Here is an 18,960-nt window from a genome sequence, read left to right on the forward strand (position 1 = left end):
AAGTCGTTAATGTAGAGACGCGATCGCAGGAGAGCTGCTCTGTGCTGCCATACAGCAGGGGCTCTCCCGGCTAGCCCGGGGAAGGCTCATCTGTGAAGTTTGATTTATAATAATAATAATAATGAACTTTATTTTATATAGCGCCTTTAAAGGTGGCTTCTCAAAGCGCTTTACAGAATGACAGCAACAACAATAAAAAAAATACACAAAATAAGCAGGGTGAGAATACACATTTAGAGGAGACGGTAGATGGTGGTACTGAATACGGTAGGAGCAGAGGGGTAAAGAGCAGGAGGAGTTTCGAGGAGGTGACTCTGTGATATCCTTGGGGAGAGAGTTCCAGAGCTTGGGGGCATAACAGGAGAAGGCCCAGTATTAGAAGAGCGAAGGTTGCGAGGTGGGGAGGAGGGCGATAATAGCTCAGACAGGTACTGAGGTGTCAAGCCATGCAGAGCCTTACAGGTGAGCATGAGGATTTCGAAGAAGATTTGAAGATTTTGAAGGATTTCCTCGAATTTTGAGTTTGCACATTATTTTCTCCCCTTGCATATTTCTCTACCTGATTGCAACCTTGGGGGGGGGGGGGGGGAGAAAACTGCGGGAATCTGTGTAGTTTTTCTGTGCTTTGCAGTTTGAAGACCCAAAGTGCACAGTTCTGCCCCCTGCTGGTCAGCAATTGTTGGGATAACACACTACAGCACAGAATATAATAAATAAAAGCACTGTGAAGTTTACGAAGCAGTGGTTGACAATTGCTCGTTCTTGTTCTTGCTGATGACAGTGTCTTCGTGAGCCGAGAGAATCACAGGGGCATTTTCTTAAAGATCCCAGTGAATCAGCTTCTACGTCACGACAGCCTCTCTCCTCTATACCGGAGCTCTCTTCATGATTGTTAACGAATCAGAGGGCAAGCACATTTTTCTTACTGCGTTTGATATGTAACGGAAGAAATACCCTCCAGCACCTGGAATTTCCAGAAACGGCAAAATCCGTTTGGTGTCCGACATTATGTCGTGAATATCGGTTGGTAACCTGTGATTAATCACTGAGATTCAATATAAACCCAAAGGCGGATAAAATCTTATATATCAGCTTGGGCCACCAGACACAATTGGAAAGTAGATTCCACCCACAGCAAAGACAGACGGGCTAGTTGTGTCATTGTGAAAACCGCAGTGATTAGAAAAATGTGAGGAGACTATAGCAGCGGTTAGCAAGCCAGCACACTAATTACAGGAGCTGCTGTGCCTCATGGTTCGATAGCGAGTGGGCACCTGTGAGCGCAGTCAGATATCACATGCCATTTCTGTGCCACGCTTATTCAACCACTTGTGTAATGTTTACAAAACTGACCTTCAGCAGCAGCCAATTCCAATGGCAAAGTTTTCCCCTTTTGATTGTTAGATGATCTTCCGCGTCAAACCGGAGGAGGGAAAACTCAACTGTTCCGTATGCATGCATCCGATTGATTGCCTTTTTGCACTTTCCACGCAACAGTTAGTCACAGTGAGGGACCCCTCAGGCAGGAACCCTGTATGCTAACTGCATTGGAGTGCAGTGGGACCTGGGGCTCACCTGTGTTTCCCCTCTCCTCTCTCCTCCACAGTGGTCCGGACCGACAACCTGAAAGGGAGAAGAGGTCGCCTGCCCTCCAAACCAAAGAGCCCGCTGCAGTCTGAGCCCTCGCCGCCCTCCCCTCCCCTCAGCCTCCTCCATGCCTTAGTGCGAGCACTCACAGAGTCCACACCCAGAGAGCTTGACTACAGCCAGGTGAGCTGTCAGTGCACCTGTGTAGGTGCATGTGTGTGTGTGTGCAGGTGTGTGAGTGCATTCCTGTGTAGGTGTACGTGTGTGTGTGTGTGCACGTGTGTGAGTGGATTCCTGTGTACGTGCATGTGTGTGTGTGCATTTGCTCACCTATGTGTATGTGTATGTGTGTGTGTGTATATACGTGAGTGCATGTCTGGGTACATGCATGTGCACGCCTGTGTGTATGTGTGTGGACATACATGTGTGTTTGCATTAATGCAAGTGCATGCCTGTGTACGTGCATGTGTGCACCTGTGTGTATGTGTGTGTTGTGCATGTGTGTGTGCATGTGCGCGCCTGTGTGTATGTGTGTGTGTGTACATACACGTGTGTTTGCATGTGTACACAGGTGCGAGTGCATACCTGTGTACGTGCATGTGTGTATATGAGTGTCCACACACACGTGTGTGTTTGGATGTATACGCAACACAGAAGATGCTGGTTTGAGAGATTTTCATATAACAATTTAGCTTGTCACTAATTCTATGGGCTTAAATTTAATTGTAGATACCAGTGTCTAAATTCAGATGGAAAGTAAAATAGTTAAAATGCAAGATTAGTGTCCAGTACACCTACAAAGACTTCTGTTTCTATGTAATGCCGCCTGACTGGCTGTTTAGAAAACACTTGCTCTAAATTCAACCAATCAAAGCTTGGTTTTCAAGTCCTGGGTACCCCCCTGTCCCTTCACAAATTTTACACCTTTACACAGCCAATTATCTGAAGACTTCAACCTTTCTTAGGACATACTGATCTGAATGAAGGTCTTTGCTTTGGCACAGTCTATGCATTGTCTCATACATGAAGAAAAACATTGACACTTTTTCAAGACTAATAAGTCCCTCTGTATCAATCTTTAAAATTTCACTTGGAATATAGCTTTTTTCTTGATCTCTAATTTTAATAATTTGCCCCCTGTAGCCTCCCTGATGGTCCCCAAATGAAAAACATATTTAAAGAAAGCTACAGTAGCAGAAAAAATAGATGTAATAAAAATAAAGAACACAAATGGTTTACACAAATACGTTTAAGTGTTATGTGTGTATATGCTTGTACAAATACCCAGCAGTTTTTATAGAAGTTAAAAAAATCACGTTCCCTCCTTTTGCTAACATTTTTAATGGGTCATATTGCTGAAGAATTTCATACCAAATTAAATTTACTGCTTTGTTTGTACAATTACAACAGAAGGAAAATTGTGCTGAAACTTCATAAGAAAGGTTTATAATCCTTTCAGGGCAGGAGCACACCACTCCTAGAGTGCCAGAAGGGTTCTTGTTTGCCTTCCACCTGAGCCCTTAATTACCTAATTAAACTCGTTATTTGCTTAATTGGGCCAGCTAAAGCATTTCTTTGTTCTTAATAAACTGGAGCTTTTGAAGAGACTGTTAAAACCTGCTGGACAGCAAGCCCCTGAGGACTGGAGTCAGGCAGGCCTGTCGTATTGACCTCAGAGACGAGCATCCTCAAAGACTGACGTGATTCTGTCACGCCGCCTGCTTGCGGGTTTCCTGTTATTGAAAGCCAGACAGGAAGTCACCCCGGTGCTGGCCGGTGTGTGAGCAAGGCCCTCGGTTTCTCCCCTCAGTTCAGTGCCACTGACCAGCCCACGGCCTCCACCGATGCCCAGAACATCCAGCAGTTCTACCGCCTGCTCACCAGCTCCATGGAGGTCACGCGCAGCTGGGCCGACCGCCTGCCGGGCTTCTCCGAGCTGCCGCGGGACGACCAGAACCTGCTCATCGACTCCGCCTTCCTGGAGCTCTTCGTGCTGCGGCTCGCCAACAGGTAAGACCCCCTCCACCGAGGCGAAGCGAGCGTCTGTGTCCACCCCCTGGGTGAGAAGCCGAGTTTGGTGGTTTGCTGTTCTGTCACGGTTATATCGCCTTTGCGCCAGGGGGGCCGATTTGAAGACTGGCGGGGCCATGCGGGGGGGGGGGAACAAAGGTGGAAGTGAAAGTTCTCGACGGTTAGGGCTACATTTTACTGCCTCTGCCATGCTGGACAGTCCAGATGAGAATTAATTCCCGCAGCCTGAATTCCAGCACTGAGCTACATGAGGGGTAGCTGGTGTGATACGTGCAGCAGTCTAGCAGGTGAAGTGGGGAACGATTATGACAAAATTAGTGGTGACTATTATGCCCGAGTATAAATCGACAACGTTGATCACTTTATAGATTACTCCCTTACAACAGACTATTATAAAAAAAATCAGTTATTCTGCACTTACAGCTCCTATTTCAAAGCATACAATGGCTTTTAGTGAAATTACTCCTATCATTAACACATATTCTACCGCCACTCAATATATTAATAATCCCTCGTTAACGAGAAGGTGCAGATTGTCGCATTCTTGCAAAAATGAAGACTTTTCAGCTGCTGCGTAAGAAAAAGATGATTCATTTTATTAATGATATTCAGCCCTGACCTCCCCCGTTCCAAACACTCCTGCCACCTCCCAGTATTCAGAAACACGCTTACTCTGTCCTGCTCTGCAATCTGCACGGTGTTTGATGACAACCCACTTCATTAAAGCTGTCGCACAAATTGATTCACAGGCGTTGATTCTTTCTGTTTTTATTTACTTTTGCAAGCCTGGAGGTTGATACCACCGCTGCCCTCTCAAAGAATCCTGGGCCCTGTTTGCGTGCTTGCATGCAAGCACTGTTGTGACAGCACGCCACTTGATTCCATTTTGAATCCTGAAATACGTCCATCTCCTGATGCCGGGTGTTCAGGTGTTTGGATGAGGGAACGGGGGCGAGCTGAAAAGGCGCTCACCGCAACTTCTTAGAGGATGCGCTGGTAAAATGATCAGCAACGAGCTGAAGAAATTGATCTGTTTATCCCTTAAAGAGCTGTGATGTCCCAAGGCTTTTTTTGGTATGTGTGTGTGTGTGTGTCGGCAGTTAAATTAACGCTCGGCGGTAGGGGAGGAGTGTGAAGGGGGTCTTTCTCTCCCGCTGTGCTCCTCTGCGGTCAATCAATAAAGAAAAAAATACCTGCGGAGTGTGAGAGTGCTAGCCAGTGCCTGGTGCTTGTTGCCATAGCATCGTGCTGACCGCACAGAGAATCCGGCTGGTTGAGTTTATTGGGAGGTATCAAGGCAACAGCGGCAGAGCCCAGCTCTGAACCGCAGGCTCTTTCCCCTTTGTGCGCGGTAGTGGGATCTCACAATGAACGGCAGGACCGCAAGCTAGGGCGGTCTGGAATGGGGTCTGAGCAGGGCTGTCTAGCCTTCTGCAGGGAAGGCCTTCAGTGTCAAAGCACAGAGCCCCCTTTCCTTCCTTCACAACTTCAGTGCAGTCTGAAGGTTCCCTTAACGGGGGGCTCCAGGGGCAAAACAGACCAAAGATGAGATCTCTATGTTTAATTAATTTTGTCATTCCGTGTTAAGACTAGGAGTATCTTCATTGTCTCCCCTTAGCTGAATTCTTGAACAGGTTCTTGTTCATTTGGGAGGATTTTTATTCAGAGAATAACTCCCACTGTTGGCAGGTGTTTAGCTTGCTCGTTTGGAGTAGGAGCAAAGCACAAGCAGGGTGCCCATATATGTACACGTCCAAATAAACACATCAGACAGGAACGTGGGACTTGTATTCACCAAACCATCACAGGCCTGAGTACAGAGGGCCGGTGAAACACATCACTGCACTGCAGAAGGTGTTAAACTTTTTGGAACGCAGCAAGGACGATTCCCAAAACGATATTTCAGGGAAAGATATCCAGAGCGACGCCCCTCGCTCAGCGTACCGTGTGCGCCGGCTTATAGGAAGCACAGGGTACTGCCTGCTCCACAGCAAGCAGCTCTGGAAGACACCCCTGTGGCAGTGGGTTGACAGGTGCGTTTCTCAACGAGGCGCGCGATCTCAGAAGCACTCAGCCGGCCTAATCCTCCGAAGCAGCGTGTTCCCGAGCCGCGGGAGGAAGAGCTGGGTGTCCGCGGGCCATGTGACCGGGTTAGCAGCAGGTGTGTGAGGGGCTGCAGGTGGGAGGTGACAGTGGAGCCCTGCTGAGGGGCCGTGGGCTGAGGAACGCTGACTCACGCTCTCTCAGCACACCGCGTCTTCAACCAGGCCCTCTGTCTCTGCACCCACAAACAGCAAGCAAGCAGGGGGAAGGCAGCAACCCCCCCCCCCTCCACTGCTGCTGGCACGGTTTATTTTTCACATTGCTTGCCCTGTCTTTCCAAACCTGAAACAAGTAATTATGCACTACTTCTCATCTTTATTTTGGTTACCCATGAGTTGATTTTACATCTAGTTAAATAGTTCTTTTCATTTTACCTCACATTTACCAAAATGAATGGCACTATTGCCTTAAAATTCCCACAGACATCTCTCTCACCAGTAAGACATCTTTATTGTGTAAAATCTAGCCACTTTTGTCAATTAACTAACAAAAGCTCAGGGCAGAACTGGATTTCTGAAGTCCTTCTGACAGCTGCCTTCCTGATGCAGTTAAATTCTGAGAGAACCCTCCTGAAATGTTTTCCTTTATGTGCAGAAACGTTGGGCATCACTGTGATGTCTTATTCAGGCAAGAACTTCCAGACAGCGCTTGTCAACAAGCCACGCCTGTTGAATTTTTCATTGCTGCCATTATAACGCTACAGTCGATGCTCACTGCCGTCTGAGGCCTTTTAGGACATACTGCTAACAGACCTATGTGGAAGTGCTTTTAATTTTGGGAACGGGAGGGGCTGCTTTACACAAAGGGTTGTAGGAGTATGGAACAAACCATGATGCTGAAGCTGATGCCGTGGCGTCTTTCAAGGAAGACTAGAAGAGGTCCTTGAATCAATTAGCTGCTAATTATTAAATGGGCTTGATGGGCTGAATTGCCTCCTCCTGTTGATAACTGTTCGTATGATCTTAATCACATTTAAGTGAATCACATCTTGTAAATACATTTGTCACAGGTGGCTCATTCAAATTCTGGAAAACAAAAAACACATTGGTTACATCATATTTCAGCAACTACTTTTTCCAAGGGGGCTCTCAGAATATTTTCTCTCCAGGTCTGCAACTGTGTCTCATTTCCTTGGTGTGAACTGTAAGCTCATACAAAGAACGCAGTCAGACAGCACCCTACTGCTTCATGACACAAGAGATTCACACCTTCTTCATTGAAAAAATATTCTTAATTAGCTTTCTGGATTACAAATCTTTAGGTTGTTTTTTTCCCCCCTATTTCTTAAAAACAAACACAACAAATGAAATAAATAAGTAACCCTCTCCCTGCTGTGACGGACAGACACAGGCTTGTGCCCAGTGTTTCAGAGAGACTGCTATAATTTCCTTTTACCGCAGCTACACGGAGCCAGTGTGCACGTTAATTTTCTTCTGTGCGGATGATACCACAGAAGTTGATTTTCTTCCCCCCCATCACGGTGGCGTCCTTCTCTGAGGACAGTTCCTGCGGTGACGATGAAAGTGAGGCGCCGCTCTTTCAGATCTGTGATTCTGCCGCACTGGCCCTTGTCTCTCTCCTCCCGCACGAAGACGATTTGCTCAACCAATTTCTCGCAATCGGCACCCACTGTTTCATTCCTGGAGACTGCCGAGTGTTTTGAAAATGTGGCGCAGAAAGCTCTGCAGATTGTCCTGACAGCGTCCAGGGCAGTGATACGGCTTCAAAGGTCTCAGTACTGCAGTGCGCCAGACTCACCAAGGGGGAAAGAATCGCCAAGCACCTTTGAAATTTCTAATCAGACATATAATCGAATCAGGAGCCTTTGTGCAACAGCAGTCAAAAATCTATTCTATTAAGATGTCACAAAGAGTTAAAAAAAATAGTAATCTTATAAATAATTCTCCTGGAAGTCTGTGTGAAGTTAACTGCAGATCAGCAGATGAGCTATATAACTAGAAATTTTTCTCCTGACGGGTTCACTGGCCCGACTTAATCTCTGAACTTGCATGTCAGCTCAGGCCATTTCTGCCTTTTAATTTCCCAGTGATGCTTCCCTGCTCTCCAAGCACGGATCCCATGTCTTCCTTAAAGCCCCTCTAGTATTGAATATATCCTGTCTTACACTGTGCGCCTCCAGGGCAGATGTCGACAAGCTTACATCCATTAGCCAACATTAATAAAGCACATGCTTTTCTGATTGCCTTACCCTGGGGCCAGGACCATAGCAAGGAAAATTAGCTTTTAATATTCCTGGTCACTTTCGGAACCTCCCCCTCCCTGCCCCGAGGTTAGGACAGCAGTATAGGGCGTTACAGGGGAGAGGGCAGACTCACCGGACTCGGATACATGATTATGATCCCTGATCACCGTCTCATGTTCTGCACAAAGATTGTCAACCCATGCCTTCAAATACATGTTTCAGAGTCCCTCAATGTAGACGTAACAAAATGAAGGTTTCTTTTACCACATACTCATACTAGTTAATCGGTTAATAAGTTCACAGTAGATGACTAATGGTTTATGGGCAAGTACAGTCAGTGGATTGTGTAATGAGATGGACTTTGTGTAATTGTGGGGGGTAGTACATTTACAGGGTTCTGGTGTAGTTGTGTGGATTGCTGGAGGAGAGGTGTGAAATGAGTAGATACTGTATGGGTAGATGTCTGTTCTGTAATGTTTACTTATAGCATTATATGTTTTGTCAATTTCTGTGTATGTAAAACATAGCTGCTTTGGTGCAAGACCAATTTCAGAGAAATCAGACAATAAAATATTACGATTTCATATTATATTATAGAGAACACTCAGAAACCACCAGTTACCCCTCTCATCATTTGCCCCACTCACTTGTCACTCCTGCAGTGGTGTCGGCCCAGGACACCTCAGGAGGCAGAACGTTCTGATCTGATTTCCTATCTCCTGCATCATAAGCACAGTTTTCGCCATTTTTTTTGTTCCACAAGGTTAACAAGGTTAATGAGTATTCCTATCGTAGGTGCAATACTATTTAAACTGGTTGAGAGAGGAGCTAAGTCAGTTTGCAACCCACAAAGGTACAAGCAGTAGTTAAGAAACGCTAACAAGAATGAAAAAACATGACTTTTTGGCTGTTGAGGCTTCTTAAGGTATAAGCATAACCTCGCGCTAAGCAGACCTCACACCTGAAGGAGGCTCAATGGCTGAAACGTTGTTGTCTTTTTCTATTTCCCAGCTTAAAACTAACCTCTCCCTGTTCCTTTGCTATTTAAAACTGCTTGTCCTGTGTTCCTTAGTTCACATGACAAAACTGAGACAAACTGTGATCCTGTTGCCTACACATCTAATGCAGCCAACACTAAACATGTAAAACCTGAAATTCAAAACTTTAACTGTATGGTCATTGCTAAAATACTGAATTACTTGAATTGCTAAATCACAGCACTTTTACACAGTGTGCGTACAAGCAGAATGAAGAGCATTTACAAAATGATGCACCTATAAAAAGAAACTATGAAAACAGATTAAGAGTCTTAGGGTCCATATGTATCAGGATGTCAAACATAATGTCTCCAGACTTATATTCTGATTTCTCCTCTTAGAATAAACATGACCTGCTGCTGCCTTTTCAAGTAATTTCAGGAATGTTTTAAAATGGTTTAATTTGGAAAACACAAGTTAATTACTTACATTTGTATCTTTGAAGTAAGCTTCTTTGCCAGTGTTTCTAATTTGTTGTTATTCTAATTGTTTCCTTGCTTGATGTTTCAGTGCAGTATTAACAGTAGGACCAGTGAGCCTACTGTATGTATTGGGAGCATGTGGCTCACATAGTATCTCCACAGGACTCTCTTTGTACCTGGCTTTTTCTCACTCAAGAGTCAGCCTTGTGTTTCCAATGAAGAGGCAGAAATTAGTTAAAGTTTTCTATGACCAAAATACACTGAAATGGTCTGAAATGAAGTTATCCTTTACTCCATTTACTGTAAAGATGAGCGAGTGCAGCACATTCTGTAACAGCTGGTGTTTAACCAACAGATTCTCATTTCAGTGTTGAGAAAGGTTACAAAAAAGAGGAGGCCTTGGGGCAATTGGTCCATTTAGTAGTTAGTAACTGAAAGGATCTCAAATCAGTTGTTTCCTGAAAGAAGCCATAGTATCGGCTTCAACAACATGGCAGGTTAGCTTGTTCCACACTCCCACAACCCTTTATGTAAAGGAGTGCCTCCTGTTCTTGGTTTAAATGCACTTTGACACACTTTCCTCTGGTTTGTGTTTCTGGACTGTTCATTCTGAAGACGTCCGCTGGGTTGATGTACTACAATTAACATTATTTTTGACAGTAGCAATTAACTCATATTTGTCAAGCAGCGATTGAGTAGGCTATCTTTTCAATGGGTGAAACGTTACATTAAAGTGCTCAGGAAACCCTGGACCACTGATGTCCATTTGCGTGCACTCCTGATCTAAATAACTTCAACCCCACAGTGCTAACTGGTGTACAGTATATTGGCAGATACTTGGGAGATATTAAACCGGGATGATCACCTGTTTCTCTCTGCCTCTCCCTGCAGGTCAAACCTCTCAGAAGACAAGTTTATTTTCTGCAATGGGCTGGTGCTGCACCGATTCCAGTGCCTTCGTGGGTTTGGGGAGTGGCTGGACTCCATCAAAGCCTTTTCTTCAGACCTGCAGAGCCTTAACCTGGACATCTCTGCCTTTGCCTGTCTGGCAGCACTAGTCTTGTTAAGAGGTGAGTGGACGCTGTTCTTCAACCCCTCCGCCGCAGTGACGTGAACTATCCTGCACCTGACTGGCCACCTACAGTCTTCCCTCTGGGCCATCTAGCCTTTCCCTTCACAAGAAAAGAATACACTGGACCAACATATAAATAATGCATCACACAGCTTATATTCCCTTTCCCAAATGTTAATAATAATAATAATTAATAATTGCTTACACTTATATAGCGCTTTTCTGGACACTCCACTCAAAGCGCTTTACAGGTAATGGGGACTCCCCTCCACCACCACCAGTGTGCAGCCCCAGCTGGATGATGCGACTGCAGCCAGAACGCTCACCACACATCAGCTATCAGTGGGGAGGAGAACAGAGTGATGAAGTCAGTTCATAGATGGGGATTATTAGGAGGCCATGATTCATAAAGGCCAATGGGAAATTTGGCCAGGACGCCGGGGTTACACCCCTACTCTTTTCGAGAAACGCCCTGGGTTTTTTAATGACCACAGAGAGTCAGGACCTCGGTTTTAAGTCTCATCCGAAGGACGGCACCTGTTTACAGTATAGTCACTATACTGGGACATTAGGACCCACCTGGACCGCAGGGTGAGCGCCCCCTGCTGGCCCCACTAACACCTCTTCCAGCAGGAACCTTAGTTTTTCCCAGGAGGTCTCCCACCCAGGTACTGACCAGGCTCACACCTGCTTAGCTTCAGTGGGTTGCCAGTTGTGAGTTCACATGTAACAAATTTTATATGTGAACAGGAAGAAAAATACATATAAAACATACTGTGGAGAGAAAGACCATGATCATGTTTTTGGAGCCTTAATACCTCATCAAGGGGCGACTGCTTAGGTTATTCAGTTGTGTGGGTCGTACACGCATGTAGCAAATGGAGTTCAGTATAACACAGTGGCAGGTGTCTGGTGGTCTAAATGGTCTGTATGGCCTTGTATCGCTGCTGCTAAGTAGTTAACCGCAGAAACCCAACACAAACACAGAGCAGAGGAACCTGAAAACAAGTTATTTATTTAATAGGAAATTGGTGACTGGAAGGCAAGCCCTGTTGTGGAAGTCGGTTTTACTGGCATGTGTGACAAAATGTCTTGAGGACGTTCTTGGATCTGTCAGCTAATTATTCCTAAATAATTAATGCGAGGGGACAAATGGCCTACTCTGAGTCGTAACCTTTTTCATATTCACCCCCCGATCTTGCGGAGATCTGGGCGAAGTTAAACACTTCCTACCGATGGGGCTCTTACTGCCTCGTCCGAGGTGTCTGCTGCAATCTCCCCGTCTCGTTATGTGTGGATAATTACATCTTGGAGGGCTGTTTCGCCGGGCGGGCGGATGAATATTCATCAGGCTGAGGGCTGAGAGCGAGCCAGCCGGAGCTCAGGGTGGCTGGGGGGTTGCGGATGGAGAGGGGCAGGGGGGGCAGTCAAGGCAGCCGCCCTATAATGATAGCTGACTGACTGGGCGGCGGGACCCAGAGCACAGCACATGGCCTCTCCCAGTGGGCGCCACACTGCAGTCGTTATCAGCACAACGCAGGGAGAGGCAGCTCTGCACGGCTGCTGGAACATGGCCTACATGTATGGCAGTTGAGGCAATGAAAGGGATTTTTTTCTGACTGGTGGAAGCACTGATCCAATGAGCAGGCACTCGTGAATCAATGGGCACCACAGTGGCATGATGGTCAAGCACTGCTGCACTGCTGCTCCAGTGACCTGGGTTTGATTCTGACCTATCTGGGTGGAGCTTGCATGTTCTCTCCATTTTCTCAAGGACTTCCTATGGGTTTCCCCCACTTCCTAAAGACATGCATGGTGGATTTGCTAGTATATACTGTCCCCTTAGAGTTTCAACCCCATGATGAAGAGAGCTGGTCTCCCCACCTTGTTACCCCGAACCATGTGTGATTTGCTAACCATGTAGCCTTACTGTCTATCTCTTCTGTGCCCAGTACAGGGGGCATGGCGATTAGCAGGCAGTAGAAACAGGACTTGAATTAATAGACATGGGAGTTTCTAATGCAAACAAGGTATCATGAGGGGTGTTTTATTAGACTTCTCCAGGAAAGGCACTTTTGTTTTCGACCGCTCATGCTGCAGCAGCCTCAAAATTTCAGTTCCGAAGGCAAAAACATCCAAAATTTTCTCCCTATCCGAAGCTATCAAAGCTCAGAAAATCAGCACTTTGTGAGAAAATCAAAACAAAGGATAAACGTCCATTTGTTCTCCTTAGCCTTGGTTACAGTGTAACCAGAACTGATTGCTGGGAATTACTGTAAAATGAACTGCAAGAAGGAAGGGGTCCATGACAAATAATGAATGAGTGAGCGAAGATTAGGATCGAAAACGATTAGGATTAGGATTAGGCAGAGGACCGCCATGCTCCTCCACAGGAGACAGAGGGATGGGGGCTCTGGCAACTGCCTGGTGCCCTTGCAGCCCCACTCTGCTCTGGCATGAAGCGCAGGCCAGCTGGTCTCCTGCCGTACTCTCCCATGATTCTCCTTGAGCCCCCATCTCTCCCCAGCTGCCCCGCTGCAGCCGAGAGCTTCTGCAGGTGCAGGCGGCACCACCTGCTCTTCAGCTCTGTTTAAACTCTGTAAAAACTGTGATTTAGTGCTGTCACTAAGCAAGCACTGTACTGCTCATTCTTTTTCATGTCTGTGTATACTGAGAACCGGCAACAAGGGGAGCAAGAAACACAAGTACAGGATCACCAAAGAGAGATTGTTTTTAGTATGTGAGGTAAACAACACTGTAGTGCTGCAGCACACAACTCTTGACATGTTACAGACAAACATCTGCTGAGTTGCGATGTCACAGAGGTGTGTTCCAGGGGGAAAATATACACACATTTAGATTTAGAACCAAAACATATCCAAACAAATGGTGTGCCAGAAAAACAGATTTAAAAAAGAGAATGAAGAGTAGAATTTCAAATTTGGTTATATCCTTACAAGTCAATAATTTACAGGTGCAGCGTTTGAAGGGGAGTTAGTAAAGCACATTTCTTCTGGAGGTGGGGAATTCAGTTCTGAATTGAATTCCATAGGTCTCGTGATATTTCGCATTTTCATTTTAAGAAGAGCAGTTTAGATGGAATTTTTGTCAAAACATGTGCTGTGCTGTATTATTCCAATATTTTTTCTAACTTAACAAATCGAGACGCCGGCCTCGTTCAGACATTAAACTCAGCCTCTTCGCTCCAGATACAAAACTGGCCAGATCCTTTCATGAGTGCATCAAAACACAGTCGATTCAGATCACTCTACACTCTACACTGTGGTGTGTCATTTTCTCCATGTTTTGTCCAAACCTCTGTAGTTTTGTCATGCAACAGTTTTTTTAAGGTTCTCCACAGCACGAGGGCAATCACATTATATCATAGAGTACTTATGGAAGATAAAAAAATATAGCGGTGGGCCTGGGTAGTGCCACATGTAGGGGCCTCAGTTTAGGAATGGCAGATAGTGACTAAATGTGTTACTTTCATAACCGTTTTACTTTCAGTTAGCATCTTATCTCGTCCCCACTGTTCACAGCCACCTACCACTTAACCAAACATTCTGCCCGTGGTTCATTGTCTTGATTTCCTGGACTTGACTATCATTTTCGAGACCCGAGACTCTAAACTTCACTGCGGTCCATCTCTAGACGGACAGATTTTCAGTTTTGTTCGATATATGTTCTCTGCACTAAAGTGGATTCGGGGGCGCTGAGATGGAAGTTAGAGGGAGAGCACTCAAGTCTTGTTCAAACTAACACAAAAGTCAGTTCACCTCTCCCCCCCTCCTCCTCCTCCTTGCAGCACTTTGCTGATCCTCAGAATTGACCGGGGGAAGCACACTTCACAAATGGGTCGCCGTGCTGTGCCGGCACTGATACCCCCTCCCCCTGTATCTCGCCGTCAGCCGGGCGTATCGACTGGGCTAAAAGTGTCGAACAGGGAGAGGAAATTGATTAGATCCTGGGGAGGCGAAGAGTCTGTGCTGACAAAGACACAGCACGCCTGTGTTCTATAGTATCAGCACTTGAGGGGCCGGGCATGCCGGTGTTGTCTGCCTTTTATTTTATATATACATCACTATTTATGAGTGGCGCACACACGAACAAAAACACTAGGGGGAACGGAGATCCCAAAGAGCCGTTTCAGCTGCGTGGAAGGTGGCCGCCCTCCTCCCCTCTGCAGCCCTCGGCGAGGTACAGTCCCAGCGGCGTTGCTGGGGGAGGGGAGGGAGAGCTGCAGGTGAGGCCTAGCGCGACGAGGGATATCGATCCACACCGGGTTCGCTGAATTAATAATATTTGCCATGGCTATCGAGCAAAGAGCAGCGGCTCGGAAAGCTGAGAGAACTCGGGGGGACAGCTTCCCCTTTCCAGCAGAACAGGCAGGGAGCACGCTGGCGCAGTGGAGCAGTCTCCTGCCACCGAGCGCCGATCGATCCACCCGGCCTTTAAAATGAGGGGGCGCCTGGGCACAAGTTGGCATGGCTCCCAGTTTCGGTGCCCTCGCGGTCAGGCACGCACGTGCCAAGGCCCTTAGAGGTGCGCTTTGATTGATTCCACCCAGAACAGCAGCGTCCCAGCGATGGCAGCTTGACCTGGTTTGTATTTCGTGATTCAAACAACACAAAAACATCTCCGTCAGACATTCACTCGCGAAATTCTTCAACTGAAACACTTTAAACCCTTCTGAATGAAAGACCCTCACCACGTACCCCTCCCTATCCTCACTGCAACCTTCACAGAACAAATTAGTAGCATACTAACGAGCTCATGGCCTAGTGTGACTGCTTCTGTCTGACTCTTGTGTTGCCATGGTAAATTTAATTTGTAAACTGCATAATCACGTTTCACTGTTCTGAGTGGTATATAATCTCACTAATTGTCAAGCGCTCAGTACTTGTGTTTGTATTAACCTCACTGAGCATGTGATATCGGCATAGTGTGAGCTCTGTTAAAGTGGTCTCACTGCATTAAAGAAAAGGCCCCTCTATATGACTCATGGACAATGGTGGCTCCCTGCTCCTTCCTTCCACTGCTTGAGTTTCATCTGCAGTGTACCCGAGATACCTTGTGGCACTGAACTAAAGTAAAGGTTAATCATTTCTGTTTTTCTTAAAAATGGCCAAAAAAAAACAGCAACAAATTAGCGCAAAGCAGGGCGTCTATCACAAGGCATGAACTCACACACTGCTGAGACAGGTAGGAGGAAGGCAGAGTGTTTTGCTCGATAGTTCGGAGTGCCAAATGGAATTTTTCCTGGCGAGGGAAGGAGGCTCCTTCAGTCCAGTGACATGATGTGCTGCGAGTCAGTGATTAAACTTGGAATGTGTCGGGATTTATTTCAATACTGAATGAAGGCCAGGTGGAAGGCGGCAAAGTAATTTATTTCCCTATTTTCCCCTGAAAGCGTCAGGGGGGAACATTGTTAGAAAATGGGGAAAAATGCCAAGTTGTTGATCATGAGGAGACGATGGGCTTTATTTTAATGAACTGTTCCATGCATGGAATATGAAACCAATAGCAAAATCTTCTTTACAACATTATTGCCTTACCTATGCACATAAATCAATATATGATCATCTTATTTGCAGTGGGGGGCTGAACTGAATCAGATGCTTTCTTCTCTGCAGAAAGAGGACTTTTACAGAGCAGGGTTGTGATGAGCAGGTGGCAGGCTGTAAAAGCTTGTTGTGAACTCCCAGGGTTTTACCGTAGAAAAACAGGGAGTGGGCAACGAGTCTAGGACCGATCTGGATCCTTCGTGAAGTCCAGTCGCCACTACTAAGCTGGTGTCTCATGCGCACACTCTCTTTCCTCTTGTCCCGTTACAGAGCAGTGCCACGGGTTAAAGGAACCAAAGAAAGTGGAGGAGATGCAGAACAAGATCATCTGCTGCCTGAGGGACCACCTCAGTTTTGGGGCGGGGGGTGGCACCGGGGGCACAGGGGTGAGCAAAGGGCCAGCGTTGCTGACCAGGGTGCTGAACACAAGGGCAGAGCTGAGGTCCCAGCGCACCCAGGGGCTCCAGCGCATTTTCTACCTGAAGCTGGAGGACCTTGTGCCCCCACCCCCCGTCATCGACAAGTTCCTAGACACCCTGCCCTACTGAGGGGGCCGCCCTACACCCCAGCCCCTAGCCCGTCACCTGGCAGTACAACTTACCGGAGGCGGCCGGCCGGCGTCGAGAGCCCCCAGCGGCCTACGCAGGCCCACAGACGCTACTAACGAGGAACCGGAGAAAAGAAGGAAGGAGTGCCCAGGACTCTCTTGATCTCCATTGCTGAGAAACTCACTGTTCCTGGACTGTTTCAGTTTTTCTTGCAGAACTTTGGGTTAAAAAAACAAAACAAACAAAGGCAAAAAAAAAATGACCTGCTTTGCTGCTTTTGTATTTCCTTTCTCTGTGTTTTGGGAAGGGGAAAAAAAAATTGCTAACAAAAAAAAAAGGCACTTTTCTTGGGTGAAGCGGTCCTTTCGCGGGCGGCAGCGTTAACGTTCTGACTGTGGTTCGTCTGTAGTGATCTCCAGAAATGTCTCGGACCCGAGCCGTGGGCCAGCACTGTTAGAACTACATCTGTTATACAGTTGTAAGTAACAGAACGTCCCGAAATACGTTTTCTATTTTGGGCAAATGAAAATAAAAACGGTAGACATTTCATTATTTTAATAAAACGTAAAACTGTATGAAAATACAAATGCTGTTTTTTTGACAGACGCTTCTGGTGTATATCCTGTCTGAAGGGTGCATCTGAGGGTTGACAGTAAGTTTCAGATCAGAGTGGAGTAGGACACCTTTATTTTTTCTTACATAATGCATTAAATTAATGGAACACATTCACAACACACAAAGCAAACCGACAATGGCTCTCAGCTCCAGTACTCAAAGTGCAATTTTTCAAGTGCTATCTTAAAAATATATATATAAATAGAAAGGCCTCATTTCTTTTTCGAACTCTAATTTATTTTAATACTAAGACATGAGGCGCAAGCCGAATTTAAGAATTGAAAAGATGATAGCGGGAATAGCAAACCATTCGCACTAACTTTTGTCGACGAAGTTCCACAAACTTGAATTGCTGTAGTGATATAGGACAAAGGAACTGGGAGGAGTGTGGGAACGCCAAGAGAATGAGGCTTGAGCACTTAGTACTTTTATTGAAGACATCAGAGGAGAGGTGGTGGCTAATTCAGGATCAGAGAAGGCCGATTGATGAGGTGCTTCACTAGAATGGATCTTCTTCTAAATAGGGCTTGTACAAGGGTCTCTTTCGCAGAAAACAGCAAAGCTCTTAAGGGTGGTGCAGGATAGAGAGAGTTAGAAAAGATGCAGAGGGCTGAGATGATACATTCCGCGTTTGTACTTTTTTTGTATGTTTATACTGTTGATGCCATTTATTAATATGAGATAATTTGTTGCATAATGTCTTTATTTGTACAAAAAAAAGATTATATGCATGGTATATTGTATTGGCTTTGCCTGTATTTATTGCAAATACTGCCAGCTCTGATCAGCTCTGTTTTTTTCTCAGAGCTATTGCAGGGCTTGTTCCCACACTGACTGAAAGTTTAAAAAAAAAATATGGCCGTGGTTTTAAAAAAAAATACAAACTAATATTTTGAAGTGTTTTTATCTGATAGCTTTTTTCAAACGTTGTGGTACGAGTTGTGCATTGTTTTTTTGGGGAAAAAAAAGATTGGTTTTAAATGTCTCTTTAGTTTGTTTTAATTTTTCCTTTCCTTTGGTTCACTGGATTTTCTGTTCAGCACTTTGAAATCATAAAATAGTAATTATTATTTTGTCTGATAAAGTCTTGGCTGCATTTGTCTTTGTCAAGGGGAATATACTCCACCACACACAAACATACAGCTTTATCTGAGGAAAACACGTGGGCTCTCCCTAAGTCCTGCACAGCCCTTAGTGTGTCCTGCTACTTTTGTGTAACCTAAAGGATTGCTGCTTAAGAAGAAGTATTGTTTTCTTGTGTTGCTTTAATAATAAGAATGATAAAACAGTTATTTTTATAAGAGGTGTTCAAGAAACCCAAACACAACAGTTTACAGTTTTCAGTCTTTGGACACCTAAACTATTTATAGTAGCTATATATAGCAGCTAATTGATCTAAGGATCAATCTTGTCTAGCTCTTTTTTGAAAGACACTAGAGCATCGGCTTGAAAAACAAGCTTGTTCCCTTCTCCCACTACTCTTTGTGTAAAGAATTATTCCCCCCCCCTCCTTTCCTGATTGAATTATCTCATCCTGCTTTTTCTTGAAAGAAACCATGGTATAAACCTCAACAACATGGCTGGGTAACATGTCCCACACACACACACACAAATGAAACATGTATGAGCAAACTGACCACAGTAAACATTTGTAGGTCGGTACAGCAGGTGCTCTACCCTGCTTTTACCCTTCAAAGCTATGGATCTTTGCAGGATCCATAAATGATGTTCGAAACACACTTTGCACTGGTCATGACACGTGGCAGGCGACCAGA

General features: G+C 45.6%; 1 protein-coding gene across 5 annotated transcripts in view; it reads left to right on the top strand.

Annotated features, from left to right (window-relative positions):
• Positions 1 to 18,269, top strand: part of nr4a3 (nuclear receptor subfamily 4, group A, member 3) — a 43,700-nt gene extending 25,431 nt beyond the window's left edge. For all 5 annotated transcript variants that reach the window (XM_088929437.1, XM_088929439.1, XM_088929441.1 and 2 more), the window contains 4 exons: positions 1,607 to 1,770; positions 3,398 to 3,597; positions 10,275 to 10,453; positions 16,293 to 18,269. In XM_088929437.1, the coding sequence (XP_088785563.1) occupies positions 1,607 to 1,770; positions 3,398 to 3,597; positions 10,275 to 10,453; positions 16,293 to 16,570 (821 nt within the window). In that variant the 3' untranslated portion in view covers positions 16,571 to 18,269. The remainder of the gene's footprint in view (positions 1 to 1,606; positions 1,771 to 3,397; positions 3,598 to 10,274; positions 10,454 to 16,292) is intronic.
• Positions 18,270 to 18,960: the final 691 nt, after the last annotated feature.

This window comes from Atractosteus spatula, chromosome 12 (assembly GCF_055471065.1).
Source record: "Atractosteus spatula isolate fAtrSpa1 chromosome 12, fAtrSpa1.hap1, whole genome shotgun sequence".
Lineage (NCBI taxonomy): Eukaryota > Metazoa > Chordata > Actinopteri > Semionotiformes > Lepisosteidae > Atractosteus > Atractosteus spatula.